The sequence below is a fragment of the Podarcis liolepis genome (genome assembly GCF_965112155.1).
Source record: "Podarcis liolepis genome assembly, chromosome: 5".
Taxonomy (NCBI): domain Eukaryota; kingdom Metazoa; phylum Chordata; class Lepidosauria; order Squamata; family Lacertidae; genus Podarcis; species Podarcis liolepis.
In genome coordinates, this window is record NC_139556.1 from 40,804,798 (window position 1) to 40,829,640 (window position 24,843).

Consider the following 24,843-nt stretch of genomic DNA (forward strand, 5'->3'; position numbering starts at 1 on the left):
TTTGTCTTTAAAATTTTTTATTACACATTTCATAAGTTGAAGCAATATATGTACATTTCAAAATAGGGGAAGTGAGACGAACACAGCTTTTGTGGTGCTGTAAGCTGCGGTCTTCCAATTTCACTATAGGTAACCACTATTTTATTTACAGAAGTTGGACATTTGTCTCCACATACACATAACAAATGTACCACTATCTACATGTAAAAACCCCCAAACATTTGTGGAAACTAGTCTTACTACTGATACGAGTGCTGTAATTTTTAAAGATATGCTTCTTCAGTTTGAGAAAAGGTTTGGTCCCCACACAAGGGATAATGGGTAAACATGCATGGCCACACATACTTGGCTCATTTCCAAATCTGGTGCTGTTTTGGAGGTAAATCATAGTGTGATCTATCCTCATCTTCAGATGCATAGTCTAAAGGCAAACCATAATTGTAATCAATTGTTACTACAGGCAATCTTTGCCTTTGCTCTGTCTCCCTTGTAATTTTATGTTGAAGTTCCCTTCCAGGGTCCACTGAAACTGAACTAACTTTCTGTTGCACGGATGAAGAGTGATGTACTGGCTGTGAGAGATATGGTGCAAAGCTGGTTTTTCTTCCTTTGTTAATTTCATCATTAGAAGGACGGCTTCTCCTGTAATCTTCAGGGCAATCAGGCCTATAATGTGAAAACAATTATTAATTGTAAACTTCTTCACCTGATCAGGCAGTCATCAAAGACAGGAGAGACAAGCATAAAAGGTTGCACTTTACAAAAAGAGCTATGAATTGCTCATTGAAACATAAGTAATATGCATTATTTTCCTGAATACTTCCTTTCTTCGGAAAGGAACCTGTCAAATTAAAAATGTAAAAGGTGTACTCCTCCAAGTGATGATAACGAAATTCCCTCCTAAAAGCTTTTTAGTTTCAATACATTTCACAGGAAAAATGTTACCAGTATAGGTCCCAATGCATAGGAAGATTCATACCTGCACACAAGGCTCAGCCTCTACTCAAGAAGAGAGTTCAGGGGTCTCTTCTGAAATATGATCCGTGTACACAGTGAGATGATCATGCTATGTGAGAACAAGAAGTCTCGTGCATGCTGAGACCCTTGTGTCTATCAACACCACTCAGAATTTTGGACTGTGGTGACATAATACAGCATTAGTGTTTTGAAGTGTGATACAGAGCAATCCAAAGCCTCTTTGTCCTGGTCTGGAGGTGTGGTTGGTTGGACCGAGTGGAGGTATTGCTCCAACAGGCTCCTGCTGCCTGTGGAGTGATGCCAGCATCACAATGTCAGTGCAGACCTTCTCTTTTTGCCTACTAAACAGGCAAATGTAAGGACCACCGGTGGGATCCCCGCCCCACTGGCAAATAGCCCCAAAGGAGAGAGCTCTGTCTGAGGGCAGGTCGATGCAGAGATCTGCCTGCCCCTACTTTCTGTCCCGGCCACCATGAATGGCAGGGCTGCAGATGTAGTGGTGGCCCTGCCACGTCTGTTTAGCCCCACCCACTGCCACTTGATCCTGATAAGCCATCCAAATTCTAAGAGGGCATCATTAAAAAGAAATAAATGAAAACTTATTTAGGGCTACAATTCTGAGTCCAATTATACCCAGTAAAATTAATGTTATCTGGAGCCACAATGCAACCTCTCTCCTACCCACAGTTAACATACTAGAAAACCAGCTGCAGGATTCTCTCCAAACCCTCCTCTGTTGGATGCACATACTACTCCAATACCTTAACTACAAAAGGGACACATTAGAACTGACCCCCAACCACATCTAATTGTAACCAGGATTTCCAGTTAAGCATAATTTGAAGCCAGAGTTTGATCTTGATTAAAATCCTTTTTAAACTGGAACCAATGAATTAGTTTGTGCTGTTGTATCGCTTAACAGCAGCCACGGTAGGAGAAAGGAACTGAGAAGAGGGTGGAGGAGATGTAGGGTGTGATTTCAGAGGCTGCTCCTAATTATAGCTAAGAGGGAACCAAAAGTTGTACCTGCTCCAGCCTCTAAAGAAAAATCTTTATTTTCAAAGCTGAGTTCCTCAAGAATGAAGTAATTCTATGAAAGGATGTATTATGTCCACAGGAAACTGTCTTGTTGCAAAAACAAAGCAGGACTATGTATATTATTAGAAAATGTCAATCTTTTAGTTTATATTTTTGAATGTGAATCAGTGACATGCTCTGCATAAGTGCCATGATAACGCCTTTACCTGCAATCTCTATTATAATCATTTTCTCTGTGAAGTAAAGGAGATTCTGTGAAGTGCTCATGAGAAAGAAAAGGATGACCTCTATAAGGAGCAAAATTGACATATTAAAATAGTGGAAAGTAAGAAGCATTCTGAGTATAAATAATATATATAATAATTAGCATAACATTAAAAATATATATGGAATATGAAGTTTATACAGTCAGAAAATTAATTGTATATGGAGTTTAAAGAAAAACAGTATTTGAAACTTGATAATTTTCACCAGTATTCGTGTTCTCAATTCCATAAATACAATAAATTATCAAAACTATAATTTGCTAATCTGGCTAGGTTACAGAATTCCACTGTAGATGGGAATATAAAAAATAGCCAGGATATCAGGCTCCTTGACCTCAGAAATCTGAAATCTAGCAGTACATAAACGGAAAAGGAGTCTTCCTAACCGCTTTGTACTGTTCTTCCGTTGTATTAGTTAATAGCAGCTACTGTCAAACACAGGAAACTGATCTAGAGAGATGTATACTCTGAGCTAGTAGGGTAATTCTTACCTTTCTAAATATTCTTCACATGGCACATCATCATGGGGCATGTGGTCATTTAAAGGTCCCCTATTTCGAAAACCTTTCAGTTGTGTTTCCTCAGCGATATCACTGTAAGACTGATCACCATGAAAACGTCTACATCTTGATCCAGAATCTCTATCATCAAAATCTTCTAGTGGCACCTCTCTTTGTAAGTCATCGATGTGATGCTGGTGGTCGGGGAAAGGTGCCATTCTTTGTCCATGGCCCCTACTAACAAACTCAAAGTCTCCTACTGGTGGCTGCATATCATCATGAGGGGGACAGTCATGAAAACGTCTAATTCTTTGCAGAGATCTCTTGTGGAATGTTAGGTCTTTTAACTGCACGTGTGGTTGAAAGCCATCATTAGGTTGCGGTTCATAAAATGGTCTCCGCCTTTCCACATGGCCCTCCTCAACCTCCGTATCTAGCAGCATACTTCTGAGAACAGGGATGTCAGGAAAATGTATTTGCCTCTGATCACGACCCACATTACTAAGATCTTCTGGTGATGCCCTTCCTGGAAAGTCGTCAGAAAACTGATCATGGAAAGGACTCAGCCTATGTTCTGAGCCCCTTAAATCCATCATGCGCATTTCTTCTTGATAGTCATCATCATAATACGGGCGGTCAGGGAAATGCGTTTGAGTTATTTGTACTAGTGGCTGCAAATCATCTTGAAATTGGTGATCATGATACGGTTTTCGCCGTTGTCCTGGACCTTTGTTAATGAAATCGAACTCTCTCAATTGAACCTGTTCTGGTAATTCATTGTGGCCATAGTCAAAAACTCTTACTCTTTTCCCAGGCCTGTTAAGGAAAGGGTTCTCATTTTAAGAAAGGCAAGTATTGAAATCAGCAGATAAAACCAAAGTGTAAAGAAATATCTCATCTCTTAAGAGTATTACATTTACAATTTATATTTTTGGTCATAGTTTTAATGTTCACATGTCAGTTTTCATTATAGAAGAAATCCTTGAGTGGAATTATTTTGACCTTTATTGCACTTTCCGCAATTTAAAACCTAATTATCATTAAATTATGGCTTAATTGTAAGCATTACAATAGAACTATACAGATTTCATTGTTCTGACAATATTTTTCATACTTCTACTTTCTACTTAAGAAAAATGAATTTCTGCAGGTTACCTAGGATATTCTTCATTTGGGAATGTATCCATATGTTCATCAATATCATTTGGTGGAGGTGCAATATCTCCATCAGTATCCCATAAATTCATTCCAAGATTGCTAGAAAATGTCAAACGGAATGTATTAATTGTTTGCTGAAGTTACTGATGGAAAAATACAAAGCAACATTATAATGAAGAAAGGAGGAAGTTTTCAACCACATTTATCGGTTTCACACCTGTATGTAAATATATGTTTATACTTTCACAAAGCTGGCTCTTGCTGTACAGTTGTATTTTTATGAGCAAGGGACAGATGTGCTTAATCAGCATGTAGGACACCCAGATTTCATATTAGGACATGTTACTCTTTACTTATCAGTTTATCAGAATGTATATTTAGTGTATATTCAGGAAGTGAACAAAAAAGTTGTCAGGTTTGCATTTTTTAATATCTTTTTTTTTGGTACAGAAATTATCAGTTTAAATTAAGTGTAGAGATATTTCCTATTCTATTGATTCAAGAAGGAAGCTTCTATTGATTCTGGAAGCTTCTCTGTGTGATACAAGCTGGAAGTTTCTAGCTAACAAGCAAGCTTCTATTCTGCCTAGAAACAAGCAGAAGTTTGAACAAGGTCATGCTGATTATAATAATAGGCCAGAAGGAGCCTATTTCTTTCCTCTGTTCTTTTTCACTTCCTGTCTCTTTTCTTCTGCTCTGTACACAGTATGCTTAAGCAGTACCTTTTTTCTAAAAAATGTTTAGGGGTACTCTCATTTTCCTACTCATATTGAAATACTGCCCCCTCAATGAGGCCAAACTTAAGATTCACAAAATGTTTAGGGGTAGGTGTACCCCTGTGTCCCCGCAGAAAAAAAGCACTGTGCTTAAGTGTTGAGGTTTTAGTCATATTGTAAGTTTAAATTAAGTCTGCTGCAACTGGATTTCTTATGGTCTGTGATAATCCTGAAATTTATGGATTTGTGACCATAAAGTTCATTTGTCTTCAGTAGTAAAAAGCTCTGATGAATGAAGTTGATTGCCTCTGGTCTCTTTTTTGGGAACCCTGCATTGTGTTTAAGTTTTTACTAACCATACACTGAGGTCTGCTCTGAATCAATATGGAGCAGAATCCATGACAAAAGTACCATATTTGTTATTTGTTATCACAATCAAAGTCTGAAGAAGGAAACACTGAACTTGTATAGAATAACAGAAATGGAATGTATTTAGCAATGAAAAGCTATGTATTTACTTACCTTCTCATTGGCTGTGTTTTGAGATCTGCCAGGTATATTTTCCCATCAATATGGTGACCACGAGCCTCCCCAAAAGCTAAACAGATTTTGCAAACATTAGTTGTGTGGAATGCCATTTTGTGAACAGTGGAGGGAACTGTTGATAGGGGTTCAAAAACTGCAGTGCATTTCTGTTCTAGGAACAAATTCTGTTATACTTACCATGGGCATTTCTGTTCTTCTCAAGTGAAGAAGGCCAGCTAAGTTGGGGAAATTTCCATGCCTTGAGGAAAAGGAGGCAGTCTCCTTCTAGAGGTTGCAGGTCCACCCCTACCCTCCCTCCCGATCCCAAGGCAAAGGTAGATGGTTCAAGGATCATTTTAGATCTTTGATGAGATCCCCTATGGATATGATACTTGCTTTGAGGAGAGGGGAAGGGGATAGGAGCACAAACAGCTAAGCTGGGGGGAAATGAAGGAGCTATTCTCTCCCAGGGAAGCAGCTTGAACAATGGGGCCTAGCTAATCTCCTTTACTTTAAAATAACAAAGAGTCACAGGTGAGCACAGAATTTCTTTCCTTGAGTGCAGGAGGCCATCTAGGTTGGGGATTTTGAAAAGCAGTGTATCTATGGATAACAACTCTCTGGAAAGCCCATTTGCCAAAGTTTCCCATCAGAGGATGCAAAGATGTTAATTTTGTAATGTCCAGTGATAGCAGAGTTGGCTGCATGCAATTCTGTTCTGAAGTGCTCTGTCACAAAAAGCCACTGAAGTTGATTCCTCAGTGACTGAGTGAGGAGCTATTTCCTCTGGCTTCCATAGGAGCTTGCGGCTTGGGTGTAAAGCAGGTACTATTTGATAAAGGCAAGCTCACAATGAACAAACAAACAAACAAGCTCACAATGGGAAAGGTCAGATCAAGCAGCAAAGTCTGGCCAAGGCAGACAAAGTCAAGTCACAGCAGGCACCCTTTGAGTGGGAGTGACCTTCCTTAGATATTTATAGAGCCATCATGTTTCACATTGAAGACACAGCATTCTGTTCATCAATTTAAAACAGTTCTTCCCTAGATAGGAATGTAGCTACCACCTTCCTAGAATGTTGGTTGAGAGAATGCATCGCATTGTTATGACCCCCCCCCCCAAGCTTGGAACCTTGCAGTGCATGGTAGAGGATGAGGTTGAGGTCCCTTCCTCCAGGGGTGGGGAAGAAGTGAGAGGAAGAACCATTAGTTTTCCTGGTCAGTGGACACAGCCCTGTCACCATCCTTGGACTCAGCTGATGAGTCCCCTGCTGGATCTCCTCCCCAGGTTAGGAGGTCAAACACTACAAAATCAAACAAGGCCCTTTAACAACCCAGACTGCTCCTCCAGGGAGGCACAGCCACATTACAGGTGGCTTTCTCCCTGCTAGTATATTTTCTCATAGCTACCTTATGTAGTAGAGAGCTTTAGCAGAGCAGGGTTGCTTGGAGCTATCCAAGGTACTGATTTTCTTTGTCCTCTGCCTTCACCTGACCTTGGGCTTGGCTGGCTTGGCCCATTGCTATTTAAAGATATGATTGAAATTTGCTGGGACTATTGTTCTCCCTGCTGCTTTCTGAGGCATCTAGTCCTTCCTTCCTTCCTCCCTCCCTTCCTCTTGTGCTAAATTGTAGGAACCCTGCTAGATTGTCTCACAGCCTCTATGTAGGAGTTGACTGGGCATCCGGGAAGGTAGTACAGAAGGAGACTGCAACGTCACTCTGAAGTGTGGATCCCTCCCCCAACTTATTTGGTTTCATCAACATGAATAATGTTGTTTTAAAACAACACAGCACAGCACAGCACAGCACAACAACACAACACAACACAACACAACACGATAATAACTGCATCAGGCTGGTGTTGACATATTATTTGTTCTATAAACTGTTGCCTAGAATTGTGGTGTGTGAGGGGGAAGACATCTTAGATCTAATTCATTTTTTACTAGAGCCCCAGGTTCTAACAACCAGACTCATGTGCAAAGACACAAAGTTAGAATTAAAGAACAGGGTGCCTCTGAGCATATTCTGAACCAAGGAAGTTGTTGCCAGTATCAGAAGTGAAAATAGATCACAGCACTTTCACACAAAAATTACCTCCTGGTTAGCTTTCTAACTTCTGCTGCCTAATTTAGGTGGCAAAATTTGTTTTGTTGATGCCATTGTTAAATAACTGGGAGACAGAGGGTGCAAACACATTTCCCCTTGTGCAACAGGCATTTCCCCTCCTGTCATCCCCTATGCATGCCTCCAAAATAAGCTCCAGAGGGTTCCCTAAACATCTGGTCCAGAGTCTGAGGCTGCATGGCAGCTGCAGGTGGGAGAAGAGGAAGGGAAAGTCATGCTGTGCTGCCAGAAGCCTGTTCTGCTGGTGCCACAGCCGTGTTGGATAAAACCCAGAAACGCTTGTGGATCTGAATAACTTAAAAATATACTAGTAGATCACGAACTACCACCTGCCTACCTCTGGCCTAGAGAACTTGTATTATGAGGTGACAGACAAATGCAAATAATAAACAAAAAACAAAATAAACTGTGATTAACAAATCAAGAGATAACCTCATCGCAGTGCCTCTTACTAAGACAAATTCTTCCTTCCTTCCTTCTTTAACCACAATAAAGCAGTTAATTGACCCCAATATTAACTGCTGTTAAGGTTAACCAGGGTTCTAATTTAACTGTGATCTGGAACTGTAGTTAGAAGGGAGAATTTGACCAAAGAAGGAGAGGAGGTATGAGGTGGGGATGTGTATTTCCAAGGCTGACTCTTGATTTGCCAAGCATGGTTCTCAGAGAGCTAGTGTTACTACACTGCACTGGTCTAGTGGGTGCTATTTGCCACTGCTGCTAATAAGCAGAATATTTTCAATCTCTGAAAAAATAAACTGTGCCCAGCTGCAATATATGGTTTGTCATTATGAAGATGGACAAGCAGGAGCCTCTGATTCACATACTCCACCCTCATCCTTACCTCTTCTCCATCAATTGGTTAAGAAAATTGAAAACTTCTGCTTTAGCATTAACCATAGTTCCCTCTTTCATTCACACTCAAGGAATTGTGGTTTGTTTTAACTGGGGTTACTTAAAACTAATTAGGCTTAAACTCTTATAAAGAAGGATCATCCTTTTTAACTAACTGCAGTTGTTTGGGATCTTGAGAAAACCACAGCCTGAACAAACTGCAGTTCCCTACTTTTGATGTAACAGGGGCATCTGATGATTACTGAAGCGGAGGTTTTTGACCTATTCCTCATGTACAAAGTAGAAGGTAAAATGAATATATGAGCCCAAGGATCAGAAAGGCTCATTCTCATAACAATGAATTATGGTTTGTCATTTCATTTAACCAATGTCATGGACTCTCACAAAAACAGCTTATTACATCCACCCCACCCCACTAGGCATGAGAGTTATCCATTTGATGAGTAACTTAATAATAACCTGAAACTTTGAGTTCTTAGATACACCACTGTGGTCTCTAACGTGTAGAAATATATACTGAAGTCAGAGACAGTGGAAGTTGCTGTATCCAGTATCTGCATGGTTCACATCACGGTGATCATGCAAATGAGAACTCCACAAAATAGCACATTAAAACGATTTACAGACATTTTACAGACAGTGTCAGGACTGAATTATCATGAGCTACATTACATAAGCCAAATCACATGAAGAAGGCTCTATTTTCCCTTACACAAGTGTAAAGTTTTCTGTGCACATATGGAGAGATTGTAATTTTGCACTTTTGGTATAGCATCCTGCTGCTCCTATGACCTCCAGGAGAAGTTTTTTTGAGTTGCATAAAACTAAACAAAAAGAAAGGAGGTTGCAAAAGTCTCAGTATGATTGTGGCCAATTTTGGGGGGCAGCCTTTTGGATCCCAGCTATGGCAACTGATATAACAACAAAGTGCATGCAGAACCTTGACTTTTGATCAAGGGGCACACAAATACCTTGGATTGCTGTTTCTGGATCCCAGCCTTCAACGTCAATAAGATATCTAAAGGAATATATGCACAGATGCAGATCACCAAGCAGAACATATCACTCTACTGAAAATAACTGTTTAATATTTTATATGATACTTACCTACAGATAAGATAACCTGTTCTATTAATTCCATTAGTACAGTGTACTCCTATGAGCTTTCCTATTTAAAAAGCAAAAGAATGTGAATATAAAAATACAGTAAGTGCACAATAAAACAAAGACTCTTGCTGTTTGCAGAACTGGTCCAGTATTGCATCTTTAATCCCTTAATGCTGAATGTATTGGCTCCTACTTAGAGAACCACAAATTTAGCAAATGGCTATTTGCACTCTGCTTCACTTGCAAAACCTCTTCTAAGATGTGATGAAGACTGTGAAAGCTGACAGTCTTGAGCCAACTTCTCCCTCCTTTTCTGCTTAACTAGTAATTAGTATTGTTAGGACTGAGATGGCATCTTATGTAGTCTGCATGCACTATACATGGAGCAGAATTCACCTAAGGACTTCTCCTTCTGCAATGGACCTTTCTGCCTACCCCATCACATGAAATTGGCATGGTGGGGAGATCAGGTAAAAAAAGGTAAAGGATCCCCGGATGGTTAAGTCCAGTCAAAGGCGACTATGGGGTGTGCCGCTCATTTCACTTTTTCAGGGCAAGGGAGCTGGCGTTTGTCTGCAGACAGCTTTCCAGGTCATGTGGCCAGCATGACTAAACTACTACTGGCACAACGGGACACCGTGACGAGTGCCAGAGCACATGGAAACGTTCTGGGGGGGATCAGGAGAACTCACAGAACGGCATGCAGGGGAGGAGAGGGATGATCATTCCATCCAGCAAGGCAAGCTGCAATGCTTGTGCAGATGGAACATTTGGAAGCGCGTGACATTGAATTCCACCCGAAGAATTGCTTTTGCAGGTCCAAAACTGAATGCAAGGCTTTCCCTGCAGCTTGATCCACACTATGCAGAAATCTGTTAATGCATGTGGATTGACTTTTCTGGACTGAGACAATGATGTGGATGCACATTTTTAATGGGAATTGTTTCTACACAATAGCCGAGATCCAAATAAACACACAAACAGCTTTGCATGCACAAAAGGGCTTTGTATTTATATTTCTTGAATAGCAGTCTCATGCTGCGTAGCAAACCTCATTTGAAACTGGGCCAAACTACACAATATGTAAAATGCATGTATTTAGTGTCTCTGACTTTTCTTATTCAAAAATACACTGTTAGTAAGGGAGGAAATGGAAACATTGTAAAATTCCAGATTTGTTACATTGGAAAACTGTGAATCCGCATTCACAGATTCCAACAGCAATTAGTAAATTATACATATACGGACAAATACTGTCAGTGTTTTACAAAATGAAAATTACTGTTAATTACCATTTTCTGCATTTTCCCATAGGAACTTTCTGACCAATTTTTTGAATTGTAGAATAGTAGTATCATCTGGAACTTCAAATCCAATAGTATAAAGCTTTTTATAGACCACATTTTTAGGCAAATCCTATCAACAAGAAGGTGAACAAAAAATTGTAATTTAATCATTGCATATCTCTAAGATTGATCCAACTTTTAAAAATTGGCTCTGAATAAAGTTCATTTTGTAGGAGCTGAAAGTACACAATTATGTCTGGTGAATAATTTTTCAAAACATTCTTGCATCAGTCATAAATACTGCTGGTACAAATCCCCAAACTCAGAAAGGGAATGTGATTGCAACAACTCCAAGCACTTTTGTGTCATCTGTCTTCCTTGCACTGCAATTTATTTATTTATTGCACAAGATCTGACAGGAAACCTGCCCCATGAGATCATATTTGGAGAAAGCCCTATAGAGTTTTAAACATATGACATAGTGACGTGGCTAAGTATCCAGTTTCAAAGGTTTGAGCGTCATGGCATCATTATAATCATCCGCCAACACATAAACAGATGTCAGCTGAAAATATAATCAGAGTGCTTCTCTCCGTTTCCAACATTTTTGGAATTTCATTGTGATAGGCATTTCATAATTTGATTAAAATCAATGAACAGAAAGATCCTGGTTTCAAATTGGCAAATCTTACTCTCATAATCCTGTCACTATGTCTCACTACCAGTCTAAGTGTCTGATATAACTCAGTCACACTATAATCCACTAAAGCGAATCAGCTCATTGATTCTAATATACTATTGTAATGAAGCTTAAATGCATTCTTGCTCTTTCTCCCTACCTCTCCTTCTCTTCCCTTGTTCTGCTGTTTTGAATGCCCTCAGGGGCATGGATCTAATCCTGTTACACTAAGCAAAGCCCTGTGCACATAGATGGCAAGTATAAATAAATAATTGGCATTTGGAGCTCATCAAGTTCCTCCACTGTTAAATGCTGCATAACACATAGAGAATTGGTATGTTTTAAGATCAGCATTAGAAAGTACGCAGCAAAACTCGGAAATACAAATTTACTATTATTACCTTCACATGATAGTATCTTGTTGTATATGTTAAATCAATAATTAAGCCAAGCTCTATATTTAGAGCTTTTATTGCAGCTATCAGATCTTTTGGCGTGAACTTTTGAGTTGGTGTCAGTCGCTGGTTGATTTCCTAGGGTGGAGAAAAAAGTAATTATATATGAGAAAATGTACCCATTGAAATGGAAAAATCTGACTCATAAAACTGAGAATTAGGAAATGAAACAGAAGCATTCAAAAGTAACAGGTAGTTTTGAAGCACAAAAATTCTTAACTAAAATTAAACAGGAGGCAGAGGTAATATGAAAATTCAGACAGAAGGTTGTTGAAGGGGTTTCTGTATTGGCTGCTGTAAGGATAATGCTAATTTAGAGCCCAAATGCCCTGAATTGAACATGTGGTATTTTGCAACAACCTGAACAAGTGAAGTTACTGGAACTTCTGCCTGCTTCTTTGGAGAGAAACTGATAAGCAACGTCTAGGTGGAGCAGATCATTGTGGAGTAAACATCTATACAGTTTCACCATTTGAAGCATCCTTCTCAAAACACCTCTTTGCATCATATTGAGTAACAATGCTGTTTATCAGATAGTAAATAGCAAACCAAATCTCCCATTCTTGAGCTTGTAAGCAACTCCACCCAGTACAGACAGGCTAAGAAACAGTACTTCTCAATTGGAAGAAAATTCTCTCCCCTATTCACCTTTCTTTTCTTAAGTTCAATTTACATATCACCCCCTTCCTTTTCCTCAGCCTTAAGGAGTGAGTAAGCAAGACCAAATTCAATCTGTGTAAATTGAGATTCCTGGAAAAGTGTCATGTGACCCATTGAAAAATATGGAAATGTGTGATGTAGGTGCACATAGGATACAGGTTTGACCTTTGTATGTTCTGGAAAGAAAGTGCTTTCTTTCTTGTAATCTCAGTTAATAAAACTCACAGGCGCAACTGAGCGGCAAACAGGGTTTTTGAGACAAAGGGCCAATACACAGAACACAATAGAATACCCTGCCCTACAACCATGACAGTCTTGAGCCACATACAAAACACAGAGCAGGGATAGGAGGATACTAAAAGAGAATAGTCTTGTAGTTTAAAGACTATTCTGTTGCTCTTATCTGATATTGTGCTGAATGGGATTATCCAAAGGGGGATAAGTCAAACACTTAGATAAAATATACCTGAGTTTATGTGTTATGCTTTGTGATTAATATGTATGAAAGCAAAATTTTATACGTACCCCTTTCATGGGTGCTTTGAATGGAATGAACCGGGTTCCTGCTATAGGTTGTCCAATTGGCGATACATTCCGCCATCTGTTAAGAAAGGGGAAATATGGTTGTATTTAATTCTGTATGCATTGGAAAAATACAGGTTATGACAACAGCGTTTTACAGAAAACATAAGGACTTCAATCCAGAGATATGTACAAAAAGCAGAAACTTGCTTTCAGAATACCACACCAATTATATGTTTTGGTGCAGTTGATATTGGTTCTGAATCCAGATACTCTTTAATGCTGGAAGAAAGGGAAGGAGGTTCTGGATTTCCTCCCCCTACCCAACATATTGTTGTCTCTGACCAAACTCAGGGTTCAACCATACAGTACTTGGTGCTGTACATGTAATCTTCAGTGTTACTGTGCCCCAGAAGCTATGTAGGCAAGCATTTGTGTACACTTCATTTCCAATCCAACATTGTTAAGAAGGTTGATTTCTCCTTTTCTGTAGTGTTGGTCATGCCATTCCAAACAGGTAAGCATGTAATGCTTACTGAAATCTCAGAGCATAAGCCTGCCCTATTGATTTTAATGGGAGAGAGCTCAAAATTCTCCTATAGAAATGTGCTCATCTTTCATTAGGTTTCTAGAAGGGCAGCTGAATTTGTCTGTCAAAGCACAAATAACAAAAGAATCTTGAGGCACCTTAAAGACTAAGAAATTTATGAAGGCATAAGCCTTTGTGAGCGAGAGTCTGCTTTATCAGATGTATGCTCTCTTCAGTTGCAGGTGGGAAGAGGATTATCAGCAGTGAAATCAGAGAGAAATGAAATTTCAAAATTTACAAAGGACAATTAAATTAGGGTCAGAATGTCTGCAAAAAAAAACCAGAGTGAACATTCCCCCAAACCATGACAAATGTTAACATAATCAACAGTGATGCTGAGTTAATTAACGTATGTAGTGAGACAGGAAACCATTTTCTCTTGCTATTATTGTGAGATGATAATCAAGTTTTTTGTTGCCAAACAGCACATTTTGCTATACAGTAGTACTTGCTACTACTATTACTACTACTAATTCCATGGGGCATCTATTACTGCTGCTGCTGCTACTACTAAATTACTTAGGACATTTCTATGTAAAAAGCACACAAACCAAACAGAGGTAGTCTAGAATACACTGATATGATTAATGGCATTGAATGCCATTGTGAGATTCAGGAAGGTCAAGAAGGCTACACTGTCCCTATGCATCTCCTGCCATAGGTCCAAATCTGGGCTGGAAGCAAGACAAAAACCTGTATCATTTCAAAAGTTTCTTTTTGAAAGCAAAGCTGAAATATACATTACTTAATGCAGCAACATATAGAACTAGAAATGAGGTTGGCATGCTCCAAGCTTAGAATGCATCTTTAGCAAATTTTAAAAATGGGAGTCACTGTGATGTGGCTGTTCCTATGCTATTTCTGGCAGGGTTTGAAGGAAGCAATTGTGAGCTGGTTTAACATGTTTATATCCCAAGCCATCATCTCTGATATATGAGAAATAACCATTGCTCCAGCAATGTCTGCAATCACTTCCTAAAATTTTTTACGAGGTGCATCCATACTGCAGCAGCTTCTATGTTGTTGCCAGTTACATTAGGGGGCTGTTGTGTATTGAGCACATATAGTAAGCATAAAAACTCACGGGACTCATAGATTTAATTTTGGCTTTAATTTTGTATTTTGTATGAGATACGCTATTATGGAACTAGAAAATAGAAATTTTACTTGCAAAAGTAATGGGAAGCCTCTGGCAAAGTGAGAGGTAGGTGAAGAGTATCTCTTGCTACTATGGAAGTCTTTGGCTTCCCACGTTGTGCTAACCGGGTTGCTGCATAGGTAGCCTCAAACTATGGCTTACTGGGACTGCTGGATGTGCAGGCTCCTGCAGCAGAGCTCACAGCTGCTTTGCTCCTCTTAAGTCTTTTTCACACCAACAACATGCTGAGCTAAACCAAGGTTTGGCTTAACGTGTCATCTGAACCCCAGCTCATAATCAAGCTCTTTCCCTGCAAACAATGAGCTGTAGCTAAGCATAAACCATGGCTAAGAATAAACCATGGCTAAGAGCAAACCTTGGCTACAGTTTGCGGTTAGCAAGGAGAGAGCTTAACCACAAGGCCAGATTCGGACACGCTAAGCCAAATCTTGGCTCAGCATGCCATATGCATCAAAAGGACAAGGGAAGCACACATACTTCTTTGTGCAAAGTAGGCATCTTTTTACTGTGGATATTGTGAGGAACGTTTTTCACATTTGCGGGTGCTAATGCAGGATATGGGGTGGGGATTTGAAAACAGAAGCATGGATAGTGAAGCTATCCTGCAGAAAGCATTAGTGCCTGGACACTTAACCATGTCACATTCATTGTCTCTTGCACTATTATTGGGGATTCAGCATGCAACTGAACATAAAACTCAGCCAAGAGGCCCTCTAGTTTGCTTTTTAAAAATCGGGATTCACAACTATGCTCTACCATTCTTCATAACCTGTCCCTATATGTATATTCCGCTTATTAAACATACCGTATTTTTTGCACCATAGGGCACACCTAGTTTTTAGACAGGGAAATCAATAAAAAAAATCTCTCCTGCTGGGAGAGGCTGCGCAGGGCTAAAGAAGCCATAGCCCCGTGCAGCCTCTCCCTGCCGGAGGGGTTGTGCACGGCTATGGCACAAGCCTGCATTCGCTCCATAGGACACACACACATTTCCCCTCAGTTTTTGGAGGGGAAAAACTGTGTCCAATGGAGCGAAAAGTACGGTACATATGATGTGTATTGAGAATGGATCTACCGGTATGTGAAGGTAATTTTGAAAATGTGTATGCATTTCCAGGGATGTGTATGCATTTCAGTACCCTAAATAATTCATTGGCTATCCTCTCATGAGTAAAAGAAGTAGAAAAATTACTCAAAATAAAAAAGCACATTTGCATATTTTGCAGTATCATAAGATTCAGCTCCCCATTTTTTCATAAGCCCATGTATGACTACAAGGGCATGTGCAGGCATACAAGACCATTATTTAATCTCCAACTCATTCTTGTTGAATGTGTAAGGCATATTAGCCTCCAACACCAATTTAAAACTGCAAGCAGTGTTTTAGGAATGCGGAGCAAGAAAGAGCAGGCTTAAGATAAATTCATGGATGGGGAACCTCAGCCCAAGGGGCTAAATGCAGCCCTTAAGACCCATTTACCTGGCCCACAGATCTCTCCCGTGACCACACCTCTTACTGGTCCTTAATTATTTTTGCCTGGCTGAAATGTTTTTAAACTCTTGATAGTTCTTGGTTGCCTGGATGGAAGGAGGTGTGGAAATGCATAGAGAGGAGTTTACTATACACAATTAAGTTTCACAATTCCCAGTCCACTTCTGCCTCTGACTATGCTCATTGTTTGCCTCTGGCCCCATCTGCTACAAGCATGCTCCTCAAAGGGAATGGGGACCAGGCTGAAAAAGGTTCCTCATTACTGCATAAAGCAATGCAACTATAACCTGTGCTACAACACTTAAGGCTTTGACATAAGGATCTTCTCATCCCTTATATACCAATGACCATCTTATCATAACTGCTCTGCATGTCAGGATTGGGGCTTCAATGTGGTGACGCCTACCCTTTGGAACTTCCTCCCATTACATATCAAACAGGTGCCATCTGTACTCTCTTTTCAACAGCTCTTGAAGACTTTCCTTTTTAACAATTTTTCTGAGTGGATATTCCTACCCTAATGTTTTCTGTATACATTTGAAATTGTTTTCAGATATCCAGTTGCTTTATGCAAGTTTTCATTGTATTCCGAAATCACTTCAAGATGCTTCGAAAGAAGCAATTATAATGGGGGGGGGGATAAAATATACCCCCCCCCTATTCAAAACTCAATACTCAATAGTATTGAGTATTGCTCAACAGTAGCAATGGATAGCACAGCCTGTATTTCTTGCTTTATATACATGCTCCCAAAGTATGAACACTTATCGCTATGTCTAACAGTCAATAGTGCATATTTCCTAAGTTGTACTTAGTGGCACTTGCTTCAAAAATAAACTTATTTTGCTTTAAGCATGATATGGGTTAGTGTGTTGGACTAGGACCTGGGAGACTAGGGTTCAAATCCCCACCTCAGGCATGCAGCTCACCAAGTGGATCTGATTGGGTCAGCCACTGTATCCCAGTCTAACTCACAGGGTCACTTTGAGGATAACATGGGGAGAGAACCATCTAGCCACCTTGAGCTCCTCGAAGGAAAGGTAGGATAAAAATGCAATAATGAAATTATTAATAGGCTGAATAGAAGAGAGCTTTGTATGTTGCTAGCCAGCTTTTACTACAGCTGGCAAAGAAAGTGCCACATTACCTTCCAACAGTTTGGCAGATTGTTTCCATAGCTTAAAGGTTTTCATTGGTTACTAGTGGTATGCCAATCCATACCATAGCTATATTGAAAATGATGCTGATGATAGCAGAAGCAGCAATCCACTCAATGTGTATGTATGTGGCTAGAGAGGTTAGGAATACTGGAAGCTGTCTTATTCAAGGTTGGACCATTGGCTCACATAACTCACTACTGTCTGCACTGATGGACAGTGACCCTCCAAGGCTACACTATAATACTTTTGTAGTAGGTACTCATTTGGACTCTTTCAGACACAGTGCTTGGTATCCATAACAAAAAAGCAACACAGTAAAATTTTATTTTTCAAAAAAGAAAATTTATATATTGCTTAAGCTTTTTTTTTTAAGGAAAATGGTAAACATTTCCTTTATTACAGTAAATGTTTTCCACTATGTGAGCTTCAGCTTCCATTCTCAAAATGAATTGCCTCAGAGCATTTTATAAAAAAGTATAGCCGACAGGTGAAATAAAGAGACACAGAGGTGGTAGAATTGTTATATTTTATTGTCAGAAATATTGGCTTGTCTGAAATACAAATAAAGTAAGATTGTGGGGCTTTCTTCAGATTAATTCAAAGATTGTATGGAGTAATTTCAAGGTTTACGTATGTAACCACTTAATGAAGATAAAATAAGCGTTATCTGCTGCCACATAGCAATGCAACACAGTTGTTCACTGACCAAAGTATACTTACCATCTTTGAACACTAAAACTCTTATCGTAGGGATAGGCTTTCATTCTCTGTTTGTAAAGCTATCTATCTACCCAAACTGGACTGGGATCCAGCAAGCACTACTGAATTCAAACAGCATGCCAAACCACTGATTATGATCCAAATTTGCAGCTTGAGTTTCCAACAAGGAAATGAGTTAATATTTAAGTTGTGCTTTAACCAAGCAGTATGGTATTTGATAAAAGCAAGACTCAAAGACTTATTGGTTCATCTTAAGATTCTTTTATCAGTGAACCTTGCCTCAGAAGTATGCATGCAAGTATCCTATAAAGTCTTTTTTATTACTAAACATGTTTAAAATTTATGAATGTTAATTTTTATTACTGTATTCATTTTATGGTAGTTGCATTCCAAGAAGGCTTTTTGATACTAACCTGCAGTAAATATATCTGAACCACCTCAAATGGTTGAAGAGGCTGCCAAACATTTTTTAAGATACTAGGAGAAAGAGGCAATACTCATGAACCCAAGCTGAAAATGAAACCAATTTTTAAAAACATTTGACTCAGTATGTCCTGGGCAAAAATGAGTACGTATCTGCCACCTTTTGGCATACTATAGCTGCCACACATAATATTAATGCTTGAAATTGCTTCCTTGGTAGCAACAGCCTCATGCAGTGAGCCATTTCATATGTACTGCCTCACCTTGATGGTCAACTCCCACCACATTTTGTCTCCACACCAATGCCAAACATTCCAGCTTCTGTGAACATGGAGATAAATGAAATAGTTGAGCCTGATCCTCATAGTGAAGTGATGCATACAAAACATCTCACCACATGGAGGCAGTTTCAGATAAACCAAAACCAAAGTCCTCTCCCCCGTTGAAAATCCTTCATCTGTCATGGACTCTTTACATTCTCCAAGAAAGTGAGGAAGGTCCTTGTCATCCATTATCTTAAAACTGACATGCAGAGCTGAAGTTTTTTGTTTTAGTTGTTGCTACCTTGCTATACAAGGAAGCATCTGGCAAGAGGAAAAGAGATATCTCCTCAAGTATCATTTCCTGATTAAATACTAGATTGGGCAAACTGCCAAGATTTACTCTGAATTGAGGATGACCCCTTAAGGCAGACATGTCCAAAGTCTGGCTAAGGGGCCTAATTCGGCCCACCATTCTATTTAATCTGGCCCGTGTGGCAGTTTATTTCCTGGGGTAAAATCATAAAAAACAACTACAAAAAAACCCTCAACAACTTTCTAAAAGAAGCTCAACAATTATGGTTGGCCCTCACTTCATCAAATCTGGCCCTCTTTGAAAGAAGTTTGGACACCCCTGCCTTAAGGGGAGAACATAATTGATAGTTTTAAACATGATTTGTCTCGTCTTCTTGAAGATTTCTGCCTTTCACGCCACTGAGAGCCATGCATCAAACTGAATGTTAGAATTATGCTGAACATTAAATAGGTGAAAACCTACTTAATATTATATTAGTCTAGGATCAATTGAAGACAGAAGTGCCTGGCGTGCTCTGGTCCATGGGGTCACGAAGAGTCGGACACGACTAAACAACAACAGGATCAATTAGAACAGAGTGACTAATCTTTTTCACCCTGAGGGCCACACTAGGGGCTGCCACCCCTCCAAGTTCTGCATGCCAGTAGTGGGTGTGCCCAAAGAACATGTGTACGCTCTCCTACTCAGCTATGCTGGTATACAGTTCACCATAAAGGCAAGCACACATGCGGTAGAGTGGGGTGCAGAGGGACAGACCAGCAGAGGAGGAGTGAAGGTTCCAGCATTCTTCCTTTGCACTGTAGTACTAGGGTAGGAGGCTTTCCTCCTACCTCAATGCTATAATGGAGATGAAGAGCCAACAGTTTCAAATGTTTTACATTCCAAAGCAGCCTTTTCTCTCTTTTGTGCAATGCCACTGCAAGGCAACACAGGAAACAGGAAGAAACCTTTCTTCCTGTTTCCTGAGCTATAAGGCCTTCTTGCAATTGTATCGCACCAAAGAAGAAGAGGTGCATTTGCAAGCTAAGCTGAGACAAAGGAGCCCAATTTTTGGAGAGCTGGTGAGGCACCCTATAGCAATAACACTATGCCATCTCAGTGGGAGACTTGCCTCATTGCACTCATGCAGTGAAAACTTTGGAATGAAATCCATCTCACGCAGACTTAAGTTGCACTCATCACTTCCTCTAACAAAGAGATCAGGTAGTAAGTGATGGCAGAAATGGAACTAATGAGAAAAAAGAGAGGGGTACCAGCATGTTCAGTGAAACCCCATGGTTCGCAAAAGTATAAAAAATGTTTTAAAAAAAGAATCCCAAGTGGCAAAGCCCTCAATGAGGCCTGAGAATACTCAGTACCTATGGAAAGTTGACTGTCAGATGGAGAAAATCAACAGGGGTGAAGGTGGAATTGAGTTTTGTGGAGGAAAACAGAGCAGCTGTAATAGTTGTACACAATTCCTCATCTGAGTTAAAAGCTATTTTTTCATAATAGGAAAAAAACTTAGGACTGCTTGCAGTGACCCCAATTAACATCTGATTTAATACTTCAAACTGTGTTACAGAAATACACAAAGCGAAGAATATTTCAACTGTCCCTCAAATCATAAGGAATGAAAGGAGAAACACTTAAGCAAATAGCTCAGAGTAAAGAGCTATCTTATAATGCCCTCCTCAAGATTCTACAATTAAAAAAATTAATAGAAGGAAGGGAAATCTGTCTTTATTCTATTTAGGCAAACTGAAATCGATAATATTTATCACCTGTTAAAAGAATGATCATGCAAGCACCTGAAATTATGTAAATAAGTGCTTCATTAACAAAAAAGTGATTTTAAAATGTTTGCTAGCCTACGTGTCTTATGAATAATTGCAAAGTAACATAACATTTTTAATACAGAAGTATAGTTCCTTCTTACAATAGGAAACAACTGTACTCACTTTCTATTCCTTATTATTTAGCTGCCTAAAATAACTTAGCTGTTTAAGTTGAATGTATTTTTCCTAATATGAAAAGAGAAAATATTTACCAATCTGAATTGCTTAATTAATTTTTATTGGATTGTTAATATCCCTTAAGTATATAATGACAATGCATTCCAAGTAATGTGTATTAGCACTTTGGATAATGTATATTCACCTATATTGTTAGCAAATTCATTATAGGTATAACAATTACCGGTAACACAAAATAAAATAGAATAACAATGTGCAATTTGAAATTGTCCAGCTATAGTGTACAATTAAAGGAGGACGTAAAAACTGGAACCTTCAACTTACTGTGAAAGTTATCAGTATTTTTTTTCTACAGTAAAATATGCCTTATATGCTGTAGGACCAAATCATATTGGGAAGGTAAATCTATTTTCTGAATTATTTCCCTTTAATTAAATACTTTCAAATCAGGGTACAAAAAATAAAAACAAGTCATACAACATACACAGAAAGCAGCAGCAGATAAAAACACAATTAAGTCATATAATACAGCAATCCTATACAGTACTCTCTTACTGAAGAGGAAGTTCCACTGAACTTCATTCTCAATAGACATACATATTTAGAATAGAAAAATTCTTTTAAATGACTGAGTAAATACAAAATGCTTTTGTCTGGTGCCTAAAAGATAGCAATGGTGGCATCAGGTATACTACCCTTGCCCATATTGTAACAAATACAATCTCTGATATTTGGTATTTGAAAGAGAGTATCAGTGAAAGACCCTCTGACATGGGAGGAAACCCATTGATATGCATTTTATATTTTTGATCTGCTTTATGCATTTACACCTGGCTTTGGACCAGAGATAGGACCTTTTCATTGGTGTGCTCCAGATGTGTAACTTCTCTACGTTTTTGGCACTGGGAACAGCCATACTATTTTAAAATGTTGCTTCTATTCTTACAGATGCTCTTTATTGGTGTTGTTTTTGCTTTTATGTTAATGTTCAATTTTAAATCAATGTGTTACCTTCATCGGAAACGTCCACTGAGAGGCGAGATGGAAACCTTTTAAAAACTGAAAACCCCCAGCACTGTCTTCTTAGCAAAAGCAGCCAATGTCCATTCTTTATAATATCCTTTCAACCAATTTATCACATATTTTTTTCATATACCCCTCACCAAGGATCTACTAGCCAAGAGGTATCTGGGCTGCTATAGTCTGTGTGTACTACAACTCTAGTGCTGGTATTTGTATGGGTGTACTGTGAAGGCATAGAGAACGGCAACGACATAGAAGAACAAATGAGAGATGGCAGGTTGTGTAACAGCTCCTTAAATGAACAGCTGCTGCCAGTAAACTCAGCCAGTAATGAATTCCATCTAGCAGCATATACTAAGATGGCTAATATAACTGTCAACAACACAGGCAGCTCAGTGCACAGAGGCTGTAATGTGCAGCTGCAATTGTATAGTAACTTCAGTACTGAAAACTTATCTGTGCCTAGTTCAGTGCACAATTGTGATAGTCATGCATTGCTTCTCACTACCAAGCTGGAAGAGGTGAAGTCCTGTTGGTTATCAGCTACACCCTGAAGAAGTTGTGACGATTGGCCTCTAGACAAAAAAATCAAGCTCTACTATGCTACCAGTTCTAGCCTAAAAGATAATGTACCAATCTTGCAACTACAGTTCACTTTTATTTGCACTATTTTAATTGGTACCTAACTTCCCAATATTTCCTTACAATGTTAAGCTTTTGTTCTCAATGCAGAATTCCAGCCAAGTTATCCTTCTATTGAGGGTTGGACTACCAAGTTGATCTGTTTATTAAAATCAATTCATATTTCAACTGTCTGTTAAATGCATACTCAATTTATGTTGGTAATTTAATGCCAGGTTACAAGAGTGTACAGGAGGCAACAGAGGAAGACGCAGAACAATTCAAACTAAAAAATATGTCATAACCACAAACTTTGCTTTCGAATTGCTGCAACAGTACTCCTTTAGAAATAACACTGCTTAGCCATATTGTTTCTATGTTTAATTTTCTAATGTCACTTCCTGAATTACTTCAATTTTATCTTGATATTTGGATAGCTTTATCAAACTAATCTCTACATTTTAAAAGCACTTTTCCATAGAAAAGTTGTATTATGTTTTAAGAGAGTTCTGGGGTATTTTGGCATGTCACAAAAGTGGAGAAAAATTGGGACCTTAGGGGCTAAATGTGATGAAGGAAAGCAATTACTGTTTAATAACTGTTAGGCAATTATGCAAGTCAATGCTGACAATCCTACAGTTAAAAATAACCACACTTGAATAATACTTTGGTAAAGTTGGGCTTATGTAAATAGCCCGTGCTTAGTCAAGTAGCATATGTTTCTGCATGTCATGTAATTAATAAAAACCACATTTATGACATGATGTGGTATTATTCTGCCATGTCACAGAACTGAAATGTTAAGAACGCAGTTTCAATTAATTCCTCTTTGCACACATTTGAGGATCAAGAGAGAAGAAACAGGAGCCATCTATGGCTGATGGAGGAGCATTCACAAACATGGTGGGATAAAATACTTACCTGGGGGGTGGTAAGCTGTGACTTCATGTTGCTGCAAATACTTACCTTAGCTTATGCTAGATGGCAAAGATGGTGCTGCAGCAAGAGAGAACAGGTGGGGCTGTCAGAGCCCCCTTCCTCCCTCTCTCCATGTAATATTTATAGGATACTTACCCAGCGGGAATACTATTCTTCTTAACCATGGTGAAAGCAGGAGTGGACAAGAGTGCGAGGCAGCAGAGAAAATGGGCAGCACTGCAGCAAATGAGAGAGAACCGCGCCGTTAACCCGGTGCCAGTCTCTTCCTCCAACTCTCACAGAGCCGAGAGCCCTCAAAGGCCCAGGTGTGATGCAATGGTGGTAGCTCACCAGCCATGCATAAATAAAGCAAGGGAGCAGAAGGTCTAGCTTTTGTTGCCAAAGAGGAGAGCTGAACCCTCACCCAGCGCTTATCTCCCCACAGTCCAGCCCCATACCACCACACCAACCTTACTTTGAACACAGGAGAGCACAGGAGAACGGGGGATCAGACTGCAGGGAGGTAAACGGGTGGGGGTCCCCCAATAAACCCAGTTTGCTTCCAAAACCAGACCCTTGCCCCCTCTCTACTGGGGCACTGGGAAAGAAGAGCCTGATCGACAAACACCCCTCACCGTTTGCTTGGTCTTAAATGCACGCACTCGAGGAGGTGGAAATGAGTGGGTGGGGGTTTTAGAGGCATTAGCAGCTGGTCGGCTTGTGAGCTTTTTTTTTTTTTTTTGGCAAGGCGCGGAGATAGAGCTGAACCTCTCAGCCCCCGTAAACAGCCGCCCGGCAAAGCACCTCCACTTTCCAGGAAGCAAATCTGGCGGAAGAGAACGAAGCTGTCTCGCTGGAAGCTTGGAGGAAGAAGAGCTGCCCGACCAACCTGCCGCGGGGCGAGGGGGGGCAGGTTTCTGCTCCCCGCCCCCCCAAGCGAGGTGGGGAGAAAAGGGGGCGGCACAAACTCCATAGGAAGCCCCGGCTCCCCGGCGGCGGACACCGAGGTTGGGGACCTCGGCGCCGGGCCCCGAAACAAGATGGGCGTGTAAACTATCTGCGCACCGAACCCTTCGGGCCCAAAAATCAACCGAGCTGCGGCGCGGCCTTCACCAGGCCTCGCAAGAGGGCCGGTGGCGGCTTCGGCGGCGGCAAAAGCGGGTGGGCGGCTGCTCGTACCCTCAGAAACGCGTTTTTCTCTCTCCAGAGAGAAGCGAGCGGACCCAGCGACGAAGAAAGCTTCCTCCGTCACGCTCCGTCACTGCGCATGCCCCGCAGCCGGTCAGAGCGGCAAGCGCATGCCCAGCGGCCGGCGGCGCGCATCGGAGCGCAT

General features: G+C 40.0%; 2 protein-coding genes across 7 annotated transcripts in view; one reads left to right on the forward strand and one right to left on the reverse strand.

The window, feature by feature from the left end:
• Positions 1-24,828, reverse strand: LOC310708120 (uncharacterized protein). Of its 6 annotated transcripts, XM_083505972.1 has the most exons (13): positions 24,690-24,778; positions 23,667-23,747; positions 18,681-18,738; positions 12,878-12,953; positions 11,639-11,770; positions 10,565-10,688; positions 9,273-9,333; positions 9,137-9,183; positions 5,179-5,254; positions 3,938-4,039; positions 2,774-3,598; positions 2,223-2,303; positions 1-666 (listed from the first exon to the last, which is right to left on the reverse strand). In XM_083505972.1, exons 4-13 carry the CDS (start codon positions 12,884-12,886, stop codon positions 351-353), a joined length of 1,773 nt encoding a protein of 590 aa, XP_083362098.1. In that variant the 5' UTR covers positions 12,887-12,953; positions 18,681-18,738; positions 23,667-23,747; positions 24,690-24,778; the 3' UTR covers positions 1-350. The 6 variants fall into 6 exon arrangements, with proteins under 6 accessions (XP_083362098.1, XP_083362096.1, XP_083362094.1 ...); XM_083505970.1 differs by lacking the exon at positions 18,681-18,738 and having other exon boundaries at positions 24,690-24,828; XM_083505968.1 differs by lacking the exons at positions 18,681-18,738; positions 24,690-24,778 and adding an exon at positions 24,146-24,262.
• CC2D2B (coiled-coil and C2 domain containing 2B) overlaps positions 24,389-24,843 on the forward strand; it is a 45,592-nt gene continuing 45,137 nt past the window's right edge. The window contains exon 1 of the mRNA XM_083505926.1: positions 24,389-24,671. The gene's annotated coding sequence lies outside the window, so the exon portion shown is untranslated. The remainder of the gene's footprint in view (positions 24,672-24,843) is intronic.